Source organism: Abrus precatorius, unplaced genomic scaffold (assembly GCF_003935025.1).
Source record: "Abrus precatorius isolate BTA unplaced genomic scaffold, Abrus_2018 Scaffold7, whole genome shotgun sequence".
In the NCBI taxonomy this organism is placed as follows: Eukaryota; Viridiplantae; Streptophyta; class Magnoliopsida; order Fabales; family Fabaceae; genus Abrus; species Abrus precatorius.
Genome location: NW_020874417.1, coordinates 7,331,607 through 7,353,613, shown reverse-complemented (window position 1 = coordinate 7,353,613; position 22,007 = coordinate 7,331,607). Strand labels below are relative to the sequence as shown.

The following is a 22,007-nucleotide window of genomic DNA, read 5'->3' as shown; positions in this document are numbered from 1 at the left end:
AGTGAAGGAATGTAATTTGATATAATAAGAAAATTCTGAGGTCTTGGTAGTGTGTGGTGGTGGGGGAGGGTGAAGGCATGAGAAGGGTTGAATATTTAAATAGATTCACGTGGCTTTGTCAACCTGTGTTTGTCGGTCAAAATCTTTACTCCCACAAAGGCAAAGGTAGCGAGCCCAAATAAAAAGGCGTTGTTGTTGTCGTCTTTGGGGTAAGAAAGAAAGAAGAAGGGGAGAGGGTTTCTGCAACAACAAGCGAATCTCCACTTTCTTTGTTCTCCTTTGAAAAACACCCACTGTCGGTACATATATAACACACACAGCTTTGTACCTTTCATTCTTGTTGTTTTGAAGATGGAGTTGGCTTTGAGCTTAGGAGACACGTCAAAGGCTTTCACTTTTCTTGATAAGGCAACAAATTTAGGGTCCAAAGACCCACCTGGGTTCTGCATAGCACCCAGTTTCACTGCAGGGAAAGCCTCAGAAGACAAAAGAAGCGATGATGAAAGAAGGGGTTCCTCAGATCCACCTGTTCAACTCAACCTTCTTCCTTTCACTCCCGTTCTAAGATCCCAACCTTCTTCCTCTCACCTTCCCATTCCTTGGCTCACTCAAGCATGTAATTTTTCTCTCCCTTTCTCCCTCTTCATGCTCACAAAAATCATGTTTAAAGTAAATTAAAGCTTACTTCTTTTTTTCTGTATAAATACTTAAATATTAGAACCATGTTGAAAGTAAATTGCATTTTTATCAACCTTTGTTTTTAAAATTATTTTAAATACGATGATATTTTATTAAAAGAATAAACTTTTAATGTATTATTTTAAATTCTTAAAAATTTTATTAATGATATGAATATTTTATATAATTTTTTAAAAATAAAAGTGATAGTAAAAACATCAAAATGACAGTAAGCTCTGCCATCAACTGTACATCAAGGTTAACATTTTATAACAACTTAAAACTAAACATTTATTGAAATAATATTTTTTTTATAAAGTTATCTTGAAAAACTGATAAAAAGGATTTTTTATTTTTCAAAATAAGATTTTGATGCTTCCTGCCTGATTATTTGGTTTTGATTTGAAACGAGAGTAAGTCGTTGGTATTTTTCATAATAGGCGGGTCGGCGAGGGTGTTGGACGTGAACCTTTTTCCGGGGGCCGGGGCGGCGGAAGACGGCGACGAGGGGACGTCGCTGTCGTCACCTAACAGTGCGGTGTCACCGTTTCAGATGGATTTCAGTATGAGGAATGGTAATGTGGAGTTTGGAGGGAGAAACAGGAGAGAGCAAGAGGGTGAGGGCGAGAGAGCGAGTTCTAGAGCGAGTGATGACGACGAGAACGCTTCAACTCGCAAGAAACTCAGACTCTCAAAAGAACAATCAGCTTTTCTCGAAGAAAGCTTCAAAGAACACACCACTCTCAATCCCGTAAGTCCAAATGAACTTTTTTTTTTCAATTTTAACTAGAAACATGAAATATTGGTTTGACACTCTTATATATGATGTATACGCTATTGAAAATAAGAAAAATATACAAGGGAAAAATAAATATATTTTTGTTTATATAGTTTTTAATGCATTTTGTTGTTATTTTTAATAAAAAATTATTATTTCTTAACTTTTAACTAATATTCTTAAGACACTAATAGCATGTTTAAACATATTTATATTTATTTCAACACAGTTAATTTTTCCCATAAGTTTACATTTAAATTTAATATAAATAGTTTATAAATTTTTAATATCATTTTCTAATAACAAATTATTATATAAATAAGAATTGTTAATTTTTTGATAATTAATGTAAAATTTATATCTATTATAAATTTTATTTTGGATTTAACTCTCTACGTTAACTGTACACTCTAAATTTTTAACATATTTCCAAACATTATAAAGTTAAATGGGATGAGATTCTCTCTTCATTTTTTCATGACATACTATAATAAACACGGTACAATTAAATTAAATGTTAGCTGTATAGGCATTAGTAAATTTTTGTATGTGACGTTAACATGACGAGTTAAATCCTTCCATGTCTTAACGTTGATTGTTTATTTATTTATTGTAATTTAAATTGCCTGCAGAAGCAGAAACTTGCTTTGGCGAAGCAATTGAATCTTCGTCCTCGTCAAGTGGAAGTATGGTTTCAGAACAGAAGGGCAAGGTGAGAAGAATTGTCATTACCTTATTGGTGGATATTATTTTTTGGAAAAGCAAATGAAGGAAAACTTGTGTGTTGTGAGCAATATGTTGTGATTAATTTTGGAATGCGATTATTAATTGCAGGACAAAGTTGAAGCAAACGGAAGTGGATTGTGAGTATTTAAAGCGATGCTGTGAGACCCTGACAGAAGAGAATAGGAGGTTGCAGAAGGAACTACAAGAATTAAGAGCCTTAAAAACTTCTCAGCCATTCTACATGCAGCTTCCAGCTACCACACTCACCATGTGTCCCTCTTGTGAAAGGGTGGCCACTAATTCCTGCACTGCAACCACAACCACCACCGTTAACAATGGTTCTCAAATCCCGACAGAGTTATCTCTTAGTAAGCCCAGAACATTGCCCTTCTCTAATGGCCAGGCCCAAGTACATCAGGCCCAGGCCCATCACATGGCCTCTTCATGATCTCATGATGTGGGGATGGATGGGTCTTTTCACATTTAATATATTCAACATTATATCATAGGAGGACAAAGACAAAAGTATTCACTTTCCCTATTTACCGTTTGTTGTACATAGTTTAGGCTTTCTTTATCTTTCTTTCATTTTTCTGGTTTTATTACTTTGGGTTGAAAGAATGATCCTTTTTGTGGATCGGTTAGAATGCACCAAACTTTTTTGTGGGGAAATTGTGAAATGAAAGGCCTTTTTAAGCCTTATTTTCATTTCTTTATTATCATTTTCCATAATGACAAAGTGTGAACTTTTAATTAATGATCACAATCACAGCTTTAAATGTCCTTCTTCCTACCCTTAACATACTGATAATTATTATTATTATAATTTTGCTGTTAACGGCCAGACGTCATTCCTGGTCCCATGAGGATGCTAAAGTACTTGAGAGATTGAAAATCAAACCATCCATTAACCCAATCATTTTGAAAGAAAAAAAATAAATTTCTTTTGTCTACCTTTTGCATATCCCTCTAAAGATATCATGCTCACTTTAAACCACAGTTTCATTCAATCATAGTTAGGATGGTGACAGTAAAATTTGAAAGGGTTCCCTTAAATATGTGATTAAGCTGAGTCCATTAGGATATATATCGTAAGATTGATACCTTCTGGCCAAGGCCATTAATTATTACTTAGCTGGGTTTTAAATGAGTTTTCGACTAGAACAATAGTCAATGTAGACACATCTCACCGAGGAACATGTTTTTAACACCCTTTTTAATATATATTTATTTAGGTTAAAATTTATTAAAAATTATCCAAGTGAGAATAAAAATACTTAATTAAAAGTCTAACCTATGTAATTATTGTAAATTTTAATAAAAACTGTGTTGAAAAAAATTATGTTAAAAAGTGATTAATTATTAGTGGAATAAAACAATATTAGTGTATACGGGGAGGATGTGAAGCTTATTTACTGGATCATATTGTATAAGGTTATTTTTCATGTTTTGCACTGGAGACATTTGTATTCGTTCTGGTATATCTAATGTTAGGAATAAATATACTTTAATATTATATTAAGAAAACAGACACGCTAAGTACCTTGATTTTTCATTTTAGTTTTCTAGGAATCGGTTGTCGTGAGTTTCTAAAAAGGACAGGATGTCCTGGCGAAAAAAGCTAGTGGGCATAAATATGATAATGGCCATAGATTTAATAAAAAAGATTAAATAATAAAATATAAATCAAAATTTGACAAATAGGGTAGTTGGGTGGGATCGGAGTATACAAGAATCTGTCATGATACACAGATGACAAATGTGGCAAGCAAAGCAAAACTCATGAGCATGGGTTCAATTTGCAAGCCAATCAAAGCTCATGCTCCTTTCTCTCTCAATGTAGTCAAAGATGCGATCCCAACCTTGACAGGTAAATTTATGGATACATTGAACCACATTGTTATCGAATCCTTTGTGATGAGAACCCCCCTAAAACGAGATCGTAGAAGAATCGTACAGTCTCTGCACAATAATGTGCAAGACCGAAAAGATCGCTCAAGTACTCAAGTTATTGATTAGCATATATACAGTAAAAAGAGTAGCAATAACCAAATGTTAATTAATAACAATATGCCACTTTACACTTTTAATGTTTTTGTTATTGAGTAAAATTAAGTCTCTCACTACTAAATAATATAGGTTTAAGAGTGCATAATTAATGCGTGCTCCTGGAAAAGAAAAAAAGTGCGTTATTGCGACATTCTTCTGTACTAATATACCAATTTGAAGATGAGTATCTTTGTACATATACATTATTATCTTCAGGAAGAATATTACCACAATTATTTGTATTGATCCATGTGTTCAACTTGACTGATATATGATAGTCCTCATATAATCCTCAATCATTCTACCATTTGCTTTTCAAGCAGCTAGCTTGTTACCTTCAAACGCAAACGAAAATGATGCATACAGTTGCGGAGAAAAAACCAAACAGATCATTTGCCACGCGTTGTGCTAATAATATGGAGATGAATAAATGAAGGGTCCTGCTTACATAATTATAGTATATCCACGTACAGTGTATATTGATAGTTTTATCACCCGGAAAAGAGTAGCGTTAAATTTCTGTAGTTCATATATTATTTACGTAAATTTTATATATACTGCAATATTTAAGTCTTACTTACATATTACCAGTAGCATTAAACCATAACTCGTTGATTTCTAGATTAGAGGTATCACCTGAGCATCGTCTAATTCCAAAGGCAAGTTTGCTTTTGTGGTTCTCTATGGTTAGTTGCGTAAGGTGAGAACAACTACTTTTCAGTAAATCATAATGGTTGAATTGACAAAGCAGCGCTAAAGCAGTATTCAGCTGTTCCGTTTGCAAGGTCGAGGTCTAATTAAAGGATTACTTTGTTTTAGACCTTAAGGGATGGAGGGGCCCTTAATGGCAACCAAATATGGAAAAATTATTTGATTTTTTGAGATCACACTTGATATGATTTCGGTCAATTATCATATATATAATAATATATGGCCATCTTTTTAATAATAAAAAATGTTAAAAAGTTCTAACATGTTACATAATAATTGATTGAAATCATAATACCTAATAGCTTTTAATTGAAACCATAGTTACAAGAAAAACACAGCATCTTCAGTAGATCTTTCTGCAGGCCTAGGATGTGAGCTATGTTATCTATCTTAGATTCACCCTCCTGGGTGCTACCTATACATTAGAGGACGTTAAACCAATCACTTTATCGCTTATGCCCACCACCCTAAATATCAACCTTTACTTTCCCTCGCGTTCAGCTAAGAGCTAAGCTTCATCTTCTTTTAGATCAGATCAAAAGACTGAAAAGATAAAATAAAAATAAAGATGTTAAATAAATATTAATTTATTCTGTTTGAATATTTTCAAATAAAAAATAGATCATAATCACCCTATCATTTATTCTGTTTAAATCATATTGACAAACAAAAAATATATAAAATTTTATATATGTTGGAAAAGCATATCCATGTAACTTAAGTGAGCAAATAAAAAAAATAAAAATTAAATTTACTATTTAAAAAGTTTAGTCCAACAATGTTGACACCTTCCTGAAATTTAGCTTGTATATATATAAAATTGATGCTTATATTATTTTTGTAATTATATATATATATATATATATATATATTAAATTTTATATGATTTAAATTTCTATAGATATATTATTCAACCGTTGATGTTTATTTATATTTTAATAACATAACAACATAATGTTGCCTATATATATATAATAACTATACTTGGCCCATTCAAGCCAGGCTACACCAAAATAACATAACAGCTTGATGGGTGAAAAGGTTTTTAATCCTACGCCAAGTCCAGCCCAAGTCATGTAATACTTTATTTATCATATATATATATATATATATATATATATATATATATAATAACATAACAGCTTGATGGGTGAAAAGGTTTTTAATCCTACGCCAAGTCCAGCCCAAGTCATGTAATACTTTATTTATCATATATATATATATATATATATATAATAACATAACAGCTTGATGGGTGAAAAGGTTTTTAATCCTACGCCAAGTCCAGCCCAAGTCATGTAATACTTTATTTATCATATATATATATATATATATATATATATATATATATATATAAAATATTGGAAGCATCAAACTTTAGTTATTTCCATTTTCTTATGCAAGGTTGATTTAAATATATAGATTTTCCCAAATTTTATTCACTTTATTTTTAGAGCAGATACACCTTCCTTTTTACACCTCAAACATTTTTACTTTAAAAAGGCCATTACACATACAACCAGTTGTTTTCTCTAACTTTATCAATACGGATTGTCTAACGAAAAAAATAAAATAAAATAAAATATATTAAGAGTATTTATTTATTTATTTATGTGTATACAAACTAAAAATAGTAATTATTTTGTTATAAATATTTAATGAACCTTTTAATATAACCTTTACTTATAGTTGCTTTTTTATTTTTGAATTATTCAACAATTATAAATACTTTATTTATTATACTTAAAGTTTTTATATAAGCAATAAAATATTAATAAAATCATAATAATAAATATTATGCACAGATAAAGAAGAATAAATTTTATCTTCTCTCTTTTGACAGACAAATAAAAATAGAGGAAGTAAAATATAACGATTTCTTATACTAAAAAATCATTTGCCAATATATATGACACATCAATTATTTTTAAGAGATTAAAATTTTTTTATTTAAAATTAAATTGTATTATTAATTTGTTTGTTTAATTATTTTAGAAGTATATGTAATATTATATAATTAAACAATTAGTAAAAATTATTTTTTTATAAGTAAAATATATTATTATAAAGAGTTTAAGGAGAACTCAAAACTCATATATATATATATATATATATATATATATATATAGAAAAAACTAATACTTACTTAAAAAAAAAAAAAGCAAAAACTAATACCATATTTAGACCACAAAAAAGTTTAAATAGCTATAAATACACAGAATGCACTGAATAACAACATGAAGAATTTACTCTCCACACCCATTTATCTTCTTGTAATACTTCAATAGAAACTCCATCCACAAACTCTAACATAAAATTAAAGCTTGAGATCTCATGTTGAAATAGTCCTCTTTGCCAACTAACATCCCAAACCCACCTAGTGCCATCATGAAAATCATTCTCCAATACACAAGATTCAACATTTCTTGCCACTGCAAACAATCGCGAAAATGCCTCACACAATCGCACCCCACCTACGTACTTATCTCTAAAAAAAAAAGTGTCCAAACCTGCACCCACACTCCTATCCAACTTCTCATTCAGCCATGAATTCCCTTGATGAATAACTTCCAGCAAATTGCGCCACCACAAAGAACTTTTGTTGTGGACTGATGGACGATGAATAGAAGAAGCTAATCTGTCGTACCTAGTTTCCAACACCCGACCCACAATGAACTAGAACAATTAACAACTCGCCACAACCATTTACCAAGAAGCGCCCAGTTAAACCACTGTTTCCCATTTCACCCAAGGGATTTTAGATCCTTCCTTAACACCCTTCCATAAAAAATTTCGTTGGATAGAGATAATCTCTTTTATCACTGACTTCGGCACCTTAAAAAAAGATAATGAGTGTAATAATATAGAATTAAGAGCAACATTGATCAAAGTCACCCTGCCTCCAATTGATAAATACCTATGCTTCCATGATGCCAACCTCTCTTTAAGAGCCTCTAACACACCCTTCAATGCACTGGATTTCCTCAGGTTAATACCCAATTGTAACCCAAGATATTTTAATAGGAAACTACCAATCTTACAATATAGGAATTCCGCACCCAAGTTTTCAAACTCATCGCCAATATTAATCCCCAATACACAACTTTTATAAAAGTTAATTTTCATACCTGACATTAATTCAAAGCTACGCAATACTGCTTTCAAAGTCCACAAGTTCTGAACTGAAGTCTCTCCCATAATCAATGTGTCATTCATAAACTGCAGCAAAGAAATATCTGGTCCCCCTACCCCAATCGTCACACCAGAGAATAACCCACAAGCCACTGCCTTCCGCATAAGAATTCCTAACCCTTCCGCTATCACCAGAAAAAGAAAAGGGGCGAGAGGATCCCCCTGTTTTAGGCCCCGCCCAATATGAACCTCCAATGTACGACAACCATTAATCAAAGCTGATAGGCTATCCCCACACACACAAGGTTCCATCCAACTGACCCATTTTTCTAAAAATTTAAAGTTACGTAACATAAATAAAAGATATCTCCACTCCACCGAATCATAAGCTTTCTCATAATCAAGCTTTAACACAAAACACCTGTTATTATGCCTCCGCACATAATTAACTGCCTCATTAGCCACAAGCACACTATCTAATATGTTTCTTCTTGGAATAAAGGCTGATTGTTATTCTGAAATTATTGAATTCAGAACCCCTTTCAACCTATTTGCCAAAAGCTTGGAAACAATCTTATAAAGGCAACCTAGCAATGAGATAGGTAGAAAATCAGATATCTGTTGTGGACAAGATACTTTTGGCACAAGTGTTACAAAGTAGGATAATAATTAACCTAAGTAGTTTCCCATTTCTAAAAAATTCAGTAAGCATACCCATCACTTCTTCCTTGATCACTCTCTAAAACCTCTTAAGGAACACAAAATTAAAACCATCAGGCCCAGACTTTTATCCCTCTCACACTCCAAAATCATCCTCCACACTTCCTATTCCGAGAAAGCATTAACAAGTCTCTCATTCTGTAAAACAGAGACTCTCGATAAATCATTAACATCAATAGTAGGTCGAAGCCAGCCTCTACTACTAAAATGATCCGCAAAATAAGACACTACACTTGCTTTAATCTCATCAACATCTTCAACATATCTCTTTCCAATTGGAAGTACATGTATATTATTTCGTCGTCTCCGCCCATTAACAGACAAATGAAAAAACTTTGTATTTAAATCACCTTTCTTCTCCCATTGTACACGAGCTTTTTGGGCTATGAGACTCCCTATTCTTCCTAGCCTTCCAAATATCACCTACCAATTTCTGTTAACGTTAGTTCTTCACATCAGAAAGTTTCATCACAGAATTTTATCATCAATCAAGCTCAACTCAGTTGTCAAATCAAAAATTACCTTGTCAACATTTCCAAACATCTCAATATTCCATTTTTTTCAATGCAATTTTAACATTCTTCAACCTCTGGCTAGCTCTTTGGGCAGCCCATAGAAGGGTAATATCTTTATTCCACACTTCCTCCACCACCTCCACAACTCCCTTATGAGTCAACCAACAATTGTTAAATCAAAACGGCTTCGGACCCCAATTAACCACTTTGTGTTTTAGAATAATGGGACAATGGTCAAACACATCTCTGCTTAGAATCTGAATAAAACCATCTCCCCAGTAATTGAACCAGGAACCAGAAACAAGGACTTTATCCAACTTGCTCATCATAGAAGCATCTCCCCTAATTCATATAAATTTCTTAGTTACAAGTGGAAGATACACAAGTTCCATTTCTTGAATGAAAGAATTGAAGCCATCTATTTCAGAGATACCATGATTTGCCTGACAACCCTTCCTCTCATTCAGCTGCCTCACAGCATTAAAGTCACCCAATATACACCACATAAATTTGCCAAAACCCTTTCTTGTCATGAGCAAATCATCCTATAACTTTCTCTTTTCACTTAATCTAAATGATACATAGACATTCACCACAACACATAGATTCCAGTAGCTAATACCTACAAGCAAACACCCAAGAATCCAGTACCAGAAAAGGAGAAAAGTATTTTACTTTTGGAAGTATCTCAAAGTGAAAGCATACCCCTGCTTCTACCAACGGAGGGCAAGGCAATCCAATCAAAATCTACCGAACCCCACAGACGAGCACATAAGTTACGATTACATGTCTCAAGTTTTGTTTCCTGAATTGCCAAAAACTCCAGACCTTCAGAGTGAACAATCTCACACACCTTCTTTTGCTTCACCTCGCTCTCTAGCCCTCGACAATTAAATGAGCCAATCTTCATTTAGAATCAAAGTGAACTGTCACGACCCCTTTTTGTAAGGAACCGAGAACATTGTTTGTACATCACATACTTATTTAAGATAAATAAATAATAGAGAATATAAGTATAAAATTCACTTCTCATTCAAAATAAAACAAAGTTTCTTACAACAAATATCCAATAAAACAACACAATATTACATTTAGTTCATAATATTCAAAATACCCAAAATTATACTACGTAGCTCCCTCTACATGAGGTCTCAAAATATAAGGAAAAAGGACTTAGATGCAATATTACTCGACTTTAGCTTCTAACATTTCTCCACTGGACCCTCAGCCTGTGAAGTAGATGCAACACCTGCTACATCTGCTCACGTACCACCGTACGATCATCGCAGTACACACGCACACAACGACATAGAAAGAAATGTAAGGGTGAGCTTACAAAAATAAAATAAAATCATATATATAGAGCAAAATATTTCTCACAGCAATAACTCCATGCATTTCCAGCTCATCTAATGCACAACATGAAAACGGTTTCCAACTGGTTTCACAGCCTAAGTAATCCAGAAGGAACCGAGCCGGTCCAGGAGCGACCCATTCCAGTATCTAGATCTAGACAGCACAGCACAATAGCTCAGCATGAACTTACCATTACACGTCTACCCACTTAAACATGTAACTCAGCTCTATAATGATGTAAAACATATATCTTAGCATGATGCACACTGCTAAAATTATTTTAACAGCTCAGCTAAGGCAAGTTTAAGATAGATCAGCCAAAACCTCAGCATTTTAAATTAATTAACAGCAGTTACAGCTTAGAAAATAGCTTTTATTCAAAAGATCTAACAAAATTCATATCAAAACTTCTTGTAATAATATATCAATCGTCCAAAACATAGATTATAGGCTAAAGTAAACTTCCCTTACCTCAGAACGATGATTTACACTAGATGTACCGAATATTACTTGATTTATAGCAAGATTCACCTAAAATTTGGCTTTAGAACGGAGTTTCTCCTAAGAACACCATGAATTTCTATGAGAAAGTGAAGAAGAAGAAGAGAAACGAACGGTAAATCTTGCTTCAAACTTAAAGAAACTTACTTCAAATCCCTCAGAATAGACGTAGAATCTCAGATCTGACGAGAAAATTAAGTTTATGAGGGTTTATTATGAGAAAAAATGGTAGTATATAGCCTTAAAATCTTTGAGAACCTTGGATAGGAATGAAGAAATGAAAATTTTGTGTGAAGCCCCTTTTTTATAGAAAATTTTTGAAAATTACTGTTCACTGCCGGAAACACTGTTCAGGGCACTATTCATGCCAGAAAATACTGTGTACGCGTATGTGACGTCAGTCATGACATCATAATGATGTCACTGATGACGTCAGCAGTCACTGTACATACGCGATTTTTACTGTTCATACACGGTTTGTACGCAGTTTACACTGTTCATAGGCGGTTTTACTTTTCATTCGGTACTGTTCATACGGTATTGTTCACTTTTTTTTTAAAATAAATAATTCCAAACTCCATCTAAATTTATTCCAATACCAAATAATCCTTCAATTAACATTGAACAAGTATAAAATGTTATAAATTACTCAATAATAAATCACAAGCCTAACATGAACCCCATGTTCTTTCGCAGTTGTTCTATCGCGTACCTCTATCTCAATCAATTTCTCTTGAACCTGCTCATCATTCTCATGTACAATCATACCAACCTTGTTGCCAATGTCTAGTAACCTCGACTCCATGACCTCATCATCACAATATGTAGTAGCCATTCGCTCCTCCACTTCCACTGAAGGATCAGAAGGATGTGAGTTGTAGGAGCCCTCAAAAGCATTAGCCGATATTTCATCAGCTAGCGATCCCTGGCTTATAAGTTGCGACGATATTGATGCGTCTCTACTATTATCCCTAAGGTTTTTTTGAGGTGGTTCTATGGAAACTATGCTTTTCTGTCTCTTCCCTCCTTCATCAACTCGTTTACCTTTCACAGAGCGTGCTTTCCGAAGGGATTCACGCACATTGACCCTCTCTTTCCCAATACCAGATTTGAATTGAAAGGGGTCAACTTGCGCTATCCCAATTGTCTCCTTATCCCTTTACTCTGGATTTTCCCAGATCAATGCGTCTAATCTAAATGGATCTGATAAATTCAATCGAGCTCTTGCTATTGGGATTTCTTTCTCCACATTTTTAGAAGGCTCATGCACAACATCACAGATAAGCACCGTCGGATTCATAGCATCTACACCACCAGCCTCTAAACCCTCATTCACCAAACACCCTTTTGCTGATACTGACACTTCACTCCTAAACATAGAATCAACCAAATGACACCCTTACCTCCGATATCACCTTGCAGCACACCCTCCTCCTCACTAGAATAGTTATCCAATGCTTTCAACTCTATTGAACCAATCTCAGAAGACTCATTGCCATCCTCAGAAAAGTTAGCCACACCTTCTTCTATTGCAGCTCTAACATTACAGGCATGCTCTTCAAGCATGACTATTGAATAAAAACAATCATTGACTTTCACTATAATGTTTTGCTTGATAAGCTCAGCAATGGTAGTACCTAATTGTATCCTTCTATAATCCAATCGCCTTATCATATAATTAATCATTGTAATGTAAGACATTTTAAAAGATCATATAAATGATAAAATAAAGTCAAAGTTCCATTTAAAAATAAAAATTGATTTTAAAAACAAATCTACTCAAATAAAAAAAAAATACTAATTAGAACTTTTTAAATCACAGATACATTAGAACATGAAAAATTGACTATAATCAAAGAACTTCTATTGAGAATAATAATATTATATTTATTTATGAAAAACAAAATCATTTTTTTATTCATCTTTGTGATTTATACTAAATTAACAAAAAGACAAATGATAGAAAGTATTTTAAAATAAAAAAAAGTTTGTTCGTCTATGAGAATATTTTTTTGGTAGAGAAGTTCATTAAGTCTAATAAACATATTATAGTGTATAATATAAATTTTGAGTAAATTTATTATAAATTGAAAATAATTCCATACAAAAAGTAAGTTAGTGTAAGAACATAAAAAAAAGCAAAAACATTCATCAAATATATATATTTGAAGAGTGTTTGCTTGGGCAGTTACATATAAAAAATACTTAAATTTTTATTTGAACTGAAAATACTTAGATGATGAGATATTTGTGTATAAATATAAGAAATAGTGAAAAATTCGGTTAAGATAAAAGACTAGACATAAAAGAAAACTAGTATAAACACTATATTTATGTTTCTTACTCTAATCTTTTATATGTTCTAAGAAAATTACCTTTAAAAAGTTTGCAAATTATTTTAAAAACAGATTCGACTCCTCATCTTTTGTTTTCAACTCTTCTACTTCGTTAATGTTCATACTAATAGTTTTATTATTGTTAAATAAAATTTGCGTTAACATGAATAAACCTAACAGCGAATAGTTGAAATGATTCTTTCTAAATAGTGAGTTATCCATATTATCGTATAAAAATCTATGAAATTCTCACTCACGTATATTACATAATAAGTGTAAAATAATTGTAGAAAGAACATTGAACTTTTAGTCTTATCATTTAATAGCATTCAATACTTTGATATCATCTGTATAATACGAAACTGCGAACATGTTTTAAAATGTTATCAAATATGATAATTTCAAAGGTTAAGTAAAAATTTATGTATTTTGCCAATGCAAGGCAAGCTGAACCTTTTTCAGTAATATATGAGTTGGATCGTTATACCCTTTCTTTTTTTTTAAAAACAAATACTTATAAAAATTGATATTTTTCAAATATAAACATTTTAATTTTATTAATTATCTTTTCATTTTACGTCTTTGCTGATGTTGAGATAAACAATAACATTATACAGTAAACATGAATAAAAATCACTTTTATTCATAAAAGTATCACTTTAAAAAATAAATTATTCTATCATTATTATAGGTTTTTATAGGAATGTTTGGACGTTGAAAAAGCTAAAAATCCATAAATGTTAAAAGGCTTAAATATGGTTTTAATTTTCACTTTTTAGTAATTTTTTTGTTTAGTTTCTTTAAATATATATTTTTCATTTATAGTCTTTATTTTTTTTCAAAAATTATTGTTTTTAATTGTTATTACTAATTTGGTCTTTTTGGTTAGACAACTAGAAACACATAATTAAAACAATAATTTACTAAAACTTAAGGACCGAAACCAAAAATTCATTAAAATATAGGAATTACAAACGCAATTAAATTAGTTATAATACGTGAGCTAATTCGAATAGGTATGAATTATGAATGAATCAAACTAGTAAGATTTTAATCTACAAATATTTTAATTTTCTTAAACTTAACTCATTTAACTTATTAGATAAGTTGAATAAATTAGTGGTAAATTGTGTGAATTTACCAGTTAGTTAGTTTATTTATTTTATTTGTAATTATTTATCTTTATTAGTAAATGGTAGTCACAAGTTTTTATCAATACTTCAAAAAAAAACAATATTTTTTACATTTTGTTATATTTTGTGTTTATTTTATTTATTAACCGTACTGTTCCCTCTTTTAAGTGTTAACCCAGAGTTCGAATCTGAATTATTGAAGATTGAAACCAAGAACCCAATCCTGTAGTAGTCGAATATAATATGACAACAGAACGTTAGGGTGATGAATAGACGCTTTGCAATAGTCAAACGCTTCATGTGACAATGAAGAAAAAGTTTCAGACCCATTTTAAATTTTTTATAGACATAAAAGAATAAAAGAACTATTTTTGGTTTAAACAACAAAGCCCGATAAAATCAAGTGATTGTTTTCAACTTGAAAACAATTAAAAAATGAACCAAAAAGATGCTCTAAAAATGGAGGGGGAACCTCACAGAAGAACCAAACAAACATAATTTATGACCACAAGAGCTCATGTTTTGAATGCTTGATCATCACCCCATATGCTTCCAAATCAATATAAAATTAGTTATTCTCCCTCTCACCAACCTTAGATTGTAGATATATTATCCCTCTATTTTTAGAAAACTATAAACATTTCTCTTTGGGGAATGCAGCTATAAATAATTTCATCAAACTAAATTTTAACCTTCAATTGTTCACCACTACATATTTATTGAGATGGCTCCAGGAATTGGTTACATTAATAGAACTGAGCCTTTACAAACAAAAATAAATTGAAAGGGAGAGGATGGTTTACAATGACAAACTAAACCAGCCATTATATTCTATTTTTCCCTAGTTCTGAACAACTTGTATCATTTATATAAACAAATATATTGTATAGTTTCAAGGAACTTCTCTCATATCATGTTTCACTAAACATAAACCTTATGAATCTTTACAAAAATCAGAAAAACTTGTCTTGTATGGTTGTTTCTTTCCTTATCCTTATATGGAAGAGCCAAAAATGGTTTATTGCACCTAATTAAACTCATTCAATATAAGTAGCCTAAAGTTTTGTACTTTTCCTATGGTCTATTCTGCTGATGCTGATTCTGAAAGTGTCTCAATAGAAGCTCAGCATATAGAATCTCATTCCATGCATCAGGAACACCAGGGAGGCACCAGTGGCTGCAATCCTGGTACCTCAATGGTGATTTTCTTTCCTCTGGTGAAAGGTTTTGCTTCCCATATATGGAGGGATGACCATCCTTCCGAAAATCGGTCATTTTAGAGACATTTAAGTATGTGACATGTGTTTTCATATACTTTAGAACATTCTCCAATACCCTCATCTTAGGTGGGTATTCCTTCAAGTATTTTTCATTCTTGATAGGCACAGTTTCACTGTCACATTGTCCACCTGAATTCCATTGCCCACCACTATAGTATGATGAAATTATAAACACAAAAGTTTGTGTTAGTTATTTTGTTCTATGGTATAATAATTTGGTTAAAGGAAATAAAATGTCATTGTGAGTGATACTGAAAGTGAAGCCCAAACACAACGTAGTGTGAGACCAAGATTAGTACAATAATCACCAATTCATTAGTACTAACCTGAAATGTGAAGCAGAATATCCTCTGAATAAGATCATAGACTTGGATGGATTAATGTTGGCATCAACCCATCTGCTCCAAGTTGTTATAGCCCTTCTAAACGCCTCCAAAACATTCAATTCATCATAGACATGGCTACCCTCTTGGTAATAGTCCTTCCTTGAATTTTTGTTGGGCAAGTTAGTTAATTAACAATGTCTTGAGTGTTGCATTGTAATCTTAGAAAACATAATTAGGATAAGAAGATTGAAAATAAAAAGCTAGAATAGCAATCACATCTAAGAGAAATTGTAATGCATTTACCCTTTAGAAGTTTTATCATGAGTCCACCAATGGCCTGTGTTGAAGATGATTATGTCTGCATTTTTATATTGATCTGAAGATTTACCAACTAAATCAAGACGAAGAGTTTGCTTCTTCGTTCCATTCTTGACCTGAATTTCCCACTCCTGAACTAAGAATGGGGATACAAAAAGCTCCACCGAGAAGTTGTAATCCTACCGTGCATTTAGTATTAAAAAAAAAAAACAAAAAACCATGAAAGGAAAAATTAACTAAAACACAGAAGAAATCAATACTTACTTTGAATATGAAAGAGTAAGAGGCTTCCCCTCTGAAATGAACTCTTCCACTTGCTTCATAAACTTTGCTTTTGTCTTTCACAGCGTTTCTCAGAATGCAAATTAGAGATTCCCACATATTCCTATTGAGGGAATCACCAACAAACACAAGCCTCTTGCCTCTCAACAATTCTAGCATTCGGTGTCCATCCAACCTATTAGCAATTGCATGCACAAATATTAGCAAATCAACCAAACTGAGATCCAAAGACATCAATTAAAAATCATCATGAATCAAACAAAACAAAATAGTGTCAAATTTGGACAAAATACAAGCACTCATCAAATGGGTAAACCTTAAAAATTAAAACCTAGTGCTAACTATACCTTGAACCTTAAAATTAAAAGTCTAGAGCTAACAATACACCAACCACCTATAGAACATAAGAGATTCACCAGATTCTCATACCTAGGGAGGTTGCATCCCTTTGGCTTCCACTTATATTTCTGATAGTCTTTATCAGGCCTTCCATTTTGGATACAGTTAAACTGTTCATCAGTCAAAGTGCAAGAACCAGGTTCATAGAGAGGATAAGAATCATCCTTAACCCATTCCCCATCAAAAAAATCACACTTGATCAAAGCCTCCACTTTTTCATCCTTCACCTGCGAATCCTTGTTCCTATCGTTCTGTTTCCTCGCAAGGGAAGCCGTGTAATTATTATGCGCAACACCCTTTTCTGTGTTCCCTCCCTTCACCGAAAAACTCAAATTCTGATTGGGACTTGGCCCTGAAACTTTGGGTGGAGAGGCAGCACCATTTGAAGTTCTAGAAACTTGAGTACGATTGTTAACACTTGATGGTACCTTCGCTGTGTGATTACTTGCCACCGCAGAACTTGGGGTGGGCATTGATGTCTTATTTGTAGTTGGAACGGCATGTTGAGATGATTTGAGAGCATTTTGAGTTCGGTTTTCAAAAGGGGTGGCTTTTAATGTTTTTGTACTAGTTGTGTTAGGAGATTGAATAGTCTTATTGGTGGATCTAGAAGTGTTGCTATGAAGGGTGGGAGAAGATGAAGATGAAGATGAAGTGGTGTTGTGGAAGAAGAATGAGGAAATGGAAGAAAGTTGGGATTTGTACGAGGTAGTAGTGGAGCTGAATATGTTGGGGAAGAAGGGAGAGGAAATGTTTGGAGAAGGGAAAAAGGCTAAAAAAACAGTGAAAGCAACAAAGGCAAGCATAAAGGCATAGGCAAACGCGAGTGTTTTTCTTGTTTTGAGAATGGGAAAGAAGCTTTTAACTTTGAAGTCTGAGTTGAAGTTCCCTCCAACGCCTATGGGAAGGTACTTGGTGGCATCAGCCATGGATGTTGTTGAATCTTTGTCTGAGTTCCTATTTTGGAGAGTGAGAAAGACTTGGAGAAAGAGCAGAGACAAGTCAAGTTGTTATACGACTTTGATACAGTACAAGGATGTTGCAAGTGTGAAAGGGAGGGTGAGATAGTGGTCTTATAACTGGCAAAGGACGGTGACTCAACTTCAAAAGACAAAAGAGGAAACAATGGTTTAGTTTCTGAATTGAGTGGGATACCCGCGATTTTTGTGATAACTGGCAATGACATGATCTATGATGCTTGAAAAATGTATTATTTGTACCAAAATTTGTATAAGCAATACGTAGACATAAATCATAAATCAGCATGACGAGAAACGGTGGCCATGTATTGTTTAGTATATATTTTTTAATATATTCTTAATTATTAATTAAAATTTATTAAAAGCTAAACATATATTTTAAAAAAATGTTTGAGAGAGTATATTAAATTAACTGCAAAACTGCCCCTTTTGGCACAGACAGTGTTCAATTGTTCATGGTGGAGTTGATAAGTTCACAAGATTATCGCTAACAGCCTAACACAGTTTAATCACTTTTTTTTAATCTCTTTTTTTTCTCTTTAAAGACGTATGCATTTCATACAGTGTTAAAATGATATTTTCTTATTCAAATATACAATTTTTTACATGATAGAAGTAAATTTAGTAGAAAGTTCGTATAATCGAGCATCTAATTTAGTTAACAGGTTTTTATACTATCAGATGATTTTTAAATTAAATTAAGTAAAGTCATATGTACATTATTATGAAGTTAAGTAAAGTATCCATTTAATTAAAATTTAATCACTTAACTATGAATTATTTTATTAACAAGAATAATCAATTTTTATAACAATTAAATTAGAAATTATATTTATTGTATATTCTAATTACGTTGAAAATGTAAAAAATAATTATACAAAACAATATTTTCAAATTTTTTAAAATAAATTCATAAAATACGTAAGCCTTAATTATATATTTAATCCATATAAAAGGAACGTTATTTCGGATAAGTTTTAAATTTTTTTTTTGTTATAATTTAATCTCTAACTTATTTAAAACGTTATGATTTAACCATTACTGTTAACTTCTTTATAATTACATTCATCTTGTCATTGTCACATTATTTGTAAACAAGTCTTTCGAACTTTAATCCCTTTCTTTTTTTCATAGGTTATGAATTATATTTCTTTCTCTTCTTTCACTGCATCCTTAAAGATAGGAGGATCCACAATGAGAAAAGAAACTCAATAACAAAGGAAAATAGAAACTTTGAATGTGAACAAAGATTAATTTCAAAATTTTCATGGATGATATTAGCTAGTAAGAATACACCCAACAATGAAAGCATTCTAAGATAACATATCTCTCTCTTACATTTCATTAAACAACTTCACAACATTATTAACATCCTTAACTCTCACATACCTAAAAACCATAACACTAAAGACAATATTTTTTTTAGATATTTTATCAAACACAATTTTTTACACTTTCTAAACCACCAAAAATCCTCGAGTAAGAGTTAATAAGAGTTGTTTGCATAACTATGTATTGCTTAAAATCAAATTTTAATATTTAGGTATGCACCAAATTAGTGGAACATGAGTCTGAACAAGTTTTGAGGATTGGGGGTAGATGAAGTGGCTAAGGCAAGGGGTAAAAAAAGAGAGAATGCGGCAGATGAGGGAAAAAAGTAGAAAGGGGAGGATAATGGAGAGTTTAATCATAAATGATATTATTGCCTTTTATATCTTTTATTTATATTTTTTCTAAAAAATATAAAAAATTAAATATTTTTTTTAAAATTAATATTATTAGAATTAATATTTTTTTATAATTTTTTTTAAAAAATCTCACTTTAAAAACTAATATATTTTGAAAAATAAAATAAAATCTCAATTGTAACATAGCACGAGAGAGTAAAAGAGTAAAAATTCTCTCCCTCCATTATCCCCCTCTCAATATTAAATATTTAAAGCAAGAGAGATCAGAGATGATTAACTGTCTTTATCCTCTTCTCCTTCTCCATTCAAATCCTTTTTTTTCCTTCTCCCTCTAAACATTCAAACAAAGCCTAAAAAAATAAGAAGTCAAGCTTGATCCATGTCCTTTGTTGGTAAGAAGGGGTTTGGCAAAATCAAGAAATAAGAGAGTGAGGTTAAGAAGGACTAAAGGGAGAAGGAGATGGAGAAGGAAGAGAAAGGGATTAAGGTTTTAGGAGCTGGTTTACAAAATATTTAAAATATGTTCAAAAACTTATTTTTAAATTTTAATTTTAAATAATAAAAATTTTAAAAAAATTAAATGACATGATAATGATGAGTTAAATTTTCGTTATCTAACTTATCACTTAATAGAAATGAGTTAACAATATAGACTAAATCATAACATTTTAAATAAGTCAAAAATTGAATCATAACAACTTTTTTTTAAAGACTTATCATAAAGAATATTACTTTCATATAGATCAAAAACATAATTAAATCAATATATTATCACATATTTTTTAGAAAAAAAACATAATTGGGTCACATAATTCAATAAATTTACTTTAACAAAGTGTATGCATCAAATTTCATTTGTAAGAATGATAATTTATGTTATTTTTAAAAAGATGTTAAAATTGATTTTACGATTTATATTAACATTTAAATTGACAAAACTTTCTAATATATTTTTTATACTTAAAATTAATTTATAGTTTTTAAATGCCTATGTTAAGAAAATTATATTTGCAATTTTAAAATTTTGTTCAATCATTCTTGCACCGAATTACTAGGCAACCTTTATACATAAAGCAATTTATGATGTGATTAAACTTAATGATGACAATTGTGACTTGTCCCTCTTCTAGAAAAGAGAAAAACACTTGCATTAACCTTTTATTTTTTATTTTTTTTTAGACTTAAACATTTGATTGGTCAATGTAGATATAATATATTTTACGATAAGTTTTTATAATTTTTTTTTATATTTAGTCCTTAAAATGTTAAGAAGATATAATTATCTCTGTCATCAACTACCTTATGTTAAGTACTAAGTTAATTTACAAAAAGTTAGCTCAACATTCTTACGTGACATGTCACATCATTTAATTTTATTATTTAAAATTAATATTTACAAATAAGTTTCTAAATATGTTTTATATATTTGCACATAAGTCCCTCACCTTTTTCTTTTTTTTGCTACCTACCCCACTCCTTCCCTTCCTCCCTATCCACTCCACACCTCCACACCTCCAATCTCACCCCTTCCCTCAACCCTCCCTTTCCCCATTACCCACCTCAACCCCCAACTCCAACTCTGCATGTTGTCACAGAAAAATAAAGAAACAAACTTTTTTTTAATTATATTCATCATGCATCCAAATAGGTTATAAAATGGTCGATAACCTGATATAGGCAACGACACATTAATCAAATTATGGTAGACCTAAGTTTACATTGTGAAAAGAGTAGTTCACTTTTCTTCGATGTGAAGTTTTAAGAAGCATTATATATATATATATATATATATATATATATATATATATATATATATATTTAAGCTATTTTGAGGTAAGTTTCCTAAGTACCAATTTTAGTTACTAGTTTCTCAAGCCATGTAATCAATAGGTTTACCTTGGGTGATTCTTACAAGAACCTTATGAAGTAATGTGAAAGTAGGTGGGACAATTTACAAAAAACCTTCTAATGTTCTTTAGTAATGTGACTTATCCTTTATAAGCTTATTTCCATGTTTTTTGTAACTTCCCTTGTCTTTGCCACCTACAAATAAACAAAGCTTCACAAAGACTATTGCAAGGAGGGAGATGGGTTGGGAT

At 31.6% G+C, this 22,007-nt stretch overlaps 2 protein-coding genes across 2 annotated transcripts; one reads left to right on the top strand and one right to left on the bottom strand.

Moving 5' to 3' along the window:
• The first annotated feature begins 351 nt into the window (after positions 1-351).
• LOC113871398 (homeobox-leucine zipper protein HOX11-like) lies at positions 352-2,630 on the top strand. Its single transcript, XM_027508493.1, has 4 exons — positions 352-616; positions 1,119-1,429; positions 2,089-2,168; positions 2,291-2,630. Exons 1-4 carry the CDS (start codon positions 352-354, stop codon positions 2,628-2,630), a joined length of 996 nt encoding a protein of 331 aa, XP_027364294.1.
• Positions 2,631-15,326: 12,696 nt separating this feature from the next.
• LOC113873447 (protein trichome birefringence-like) lies at positions 15,327-18,287 on the bottom strand. The gene is made up of 5 exons (XM_027511571.1): positions 17,271-18,287; positions 16,824-17,016; positions 16,545-16,738; positions 16,242-16,400; positions 15,327-16,064 (listed from the first exon to the last, which is right to left on the bottom strand). Exons 1-5 carry the CDS (start codon positions 18,167-18,169, stop codon positions 15,710-15,712), a joined length of 1,800 nt encoding a protein of 599 aa, XP_027367372.1. The 5' UTR covers positions 18,170-18,287; the 3' UTR covers positions 15,327-15,709.
• Positions 18,288-22,007: the final 3,720 nt, after the last annotated feature.

Bases quoted from the DNA above. Each gene is read 5' to 3' on its own strand.
- LOC113873447 (XM_027511571.1), bottom strand. From the start codon at position 18,169: ATGGCTGATGCCACCAAGTACCTTCCCATAGGCGTTGGAGGGAACTTC. The intron at 16,739-16,823 runs GTAAGTATTGAT...AATGCACGGTAG, and splicing joins CTTACTCTTTCATATTCAAA to GATTACAACTTCTCGGTGGA. The intron at 16,401-16,544 runs GTAAATGCATTA...CAAAAATTCAAG, and splicing joins CATGATAAAACTTCTAAAGG to GAAGGACTATTACCAAGAGG.
- LOC113871398 (XM_027508493.1), top strand. From the start codon at position 352: ATGGAGTTGGCTTTGAGCTTAGGAGACACGTCAAAGGCTTTCACTTTT. The intron at 1,430-2,088 runs GTAAGTCCAAAT...AATTGCCTGCAG, and splicing joins AACACACCACTCTCAATCCC to AAGCAGAAACTTGCTTTGGC. The intron at 2,169-2,290 runs GTGAGAAGAATT...TATTAATTGCAG, and splicing joins TTTCAGAACAGAAGGGCAAG to GACAAAGTTGAAGCAAACGG.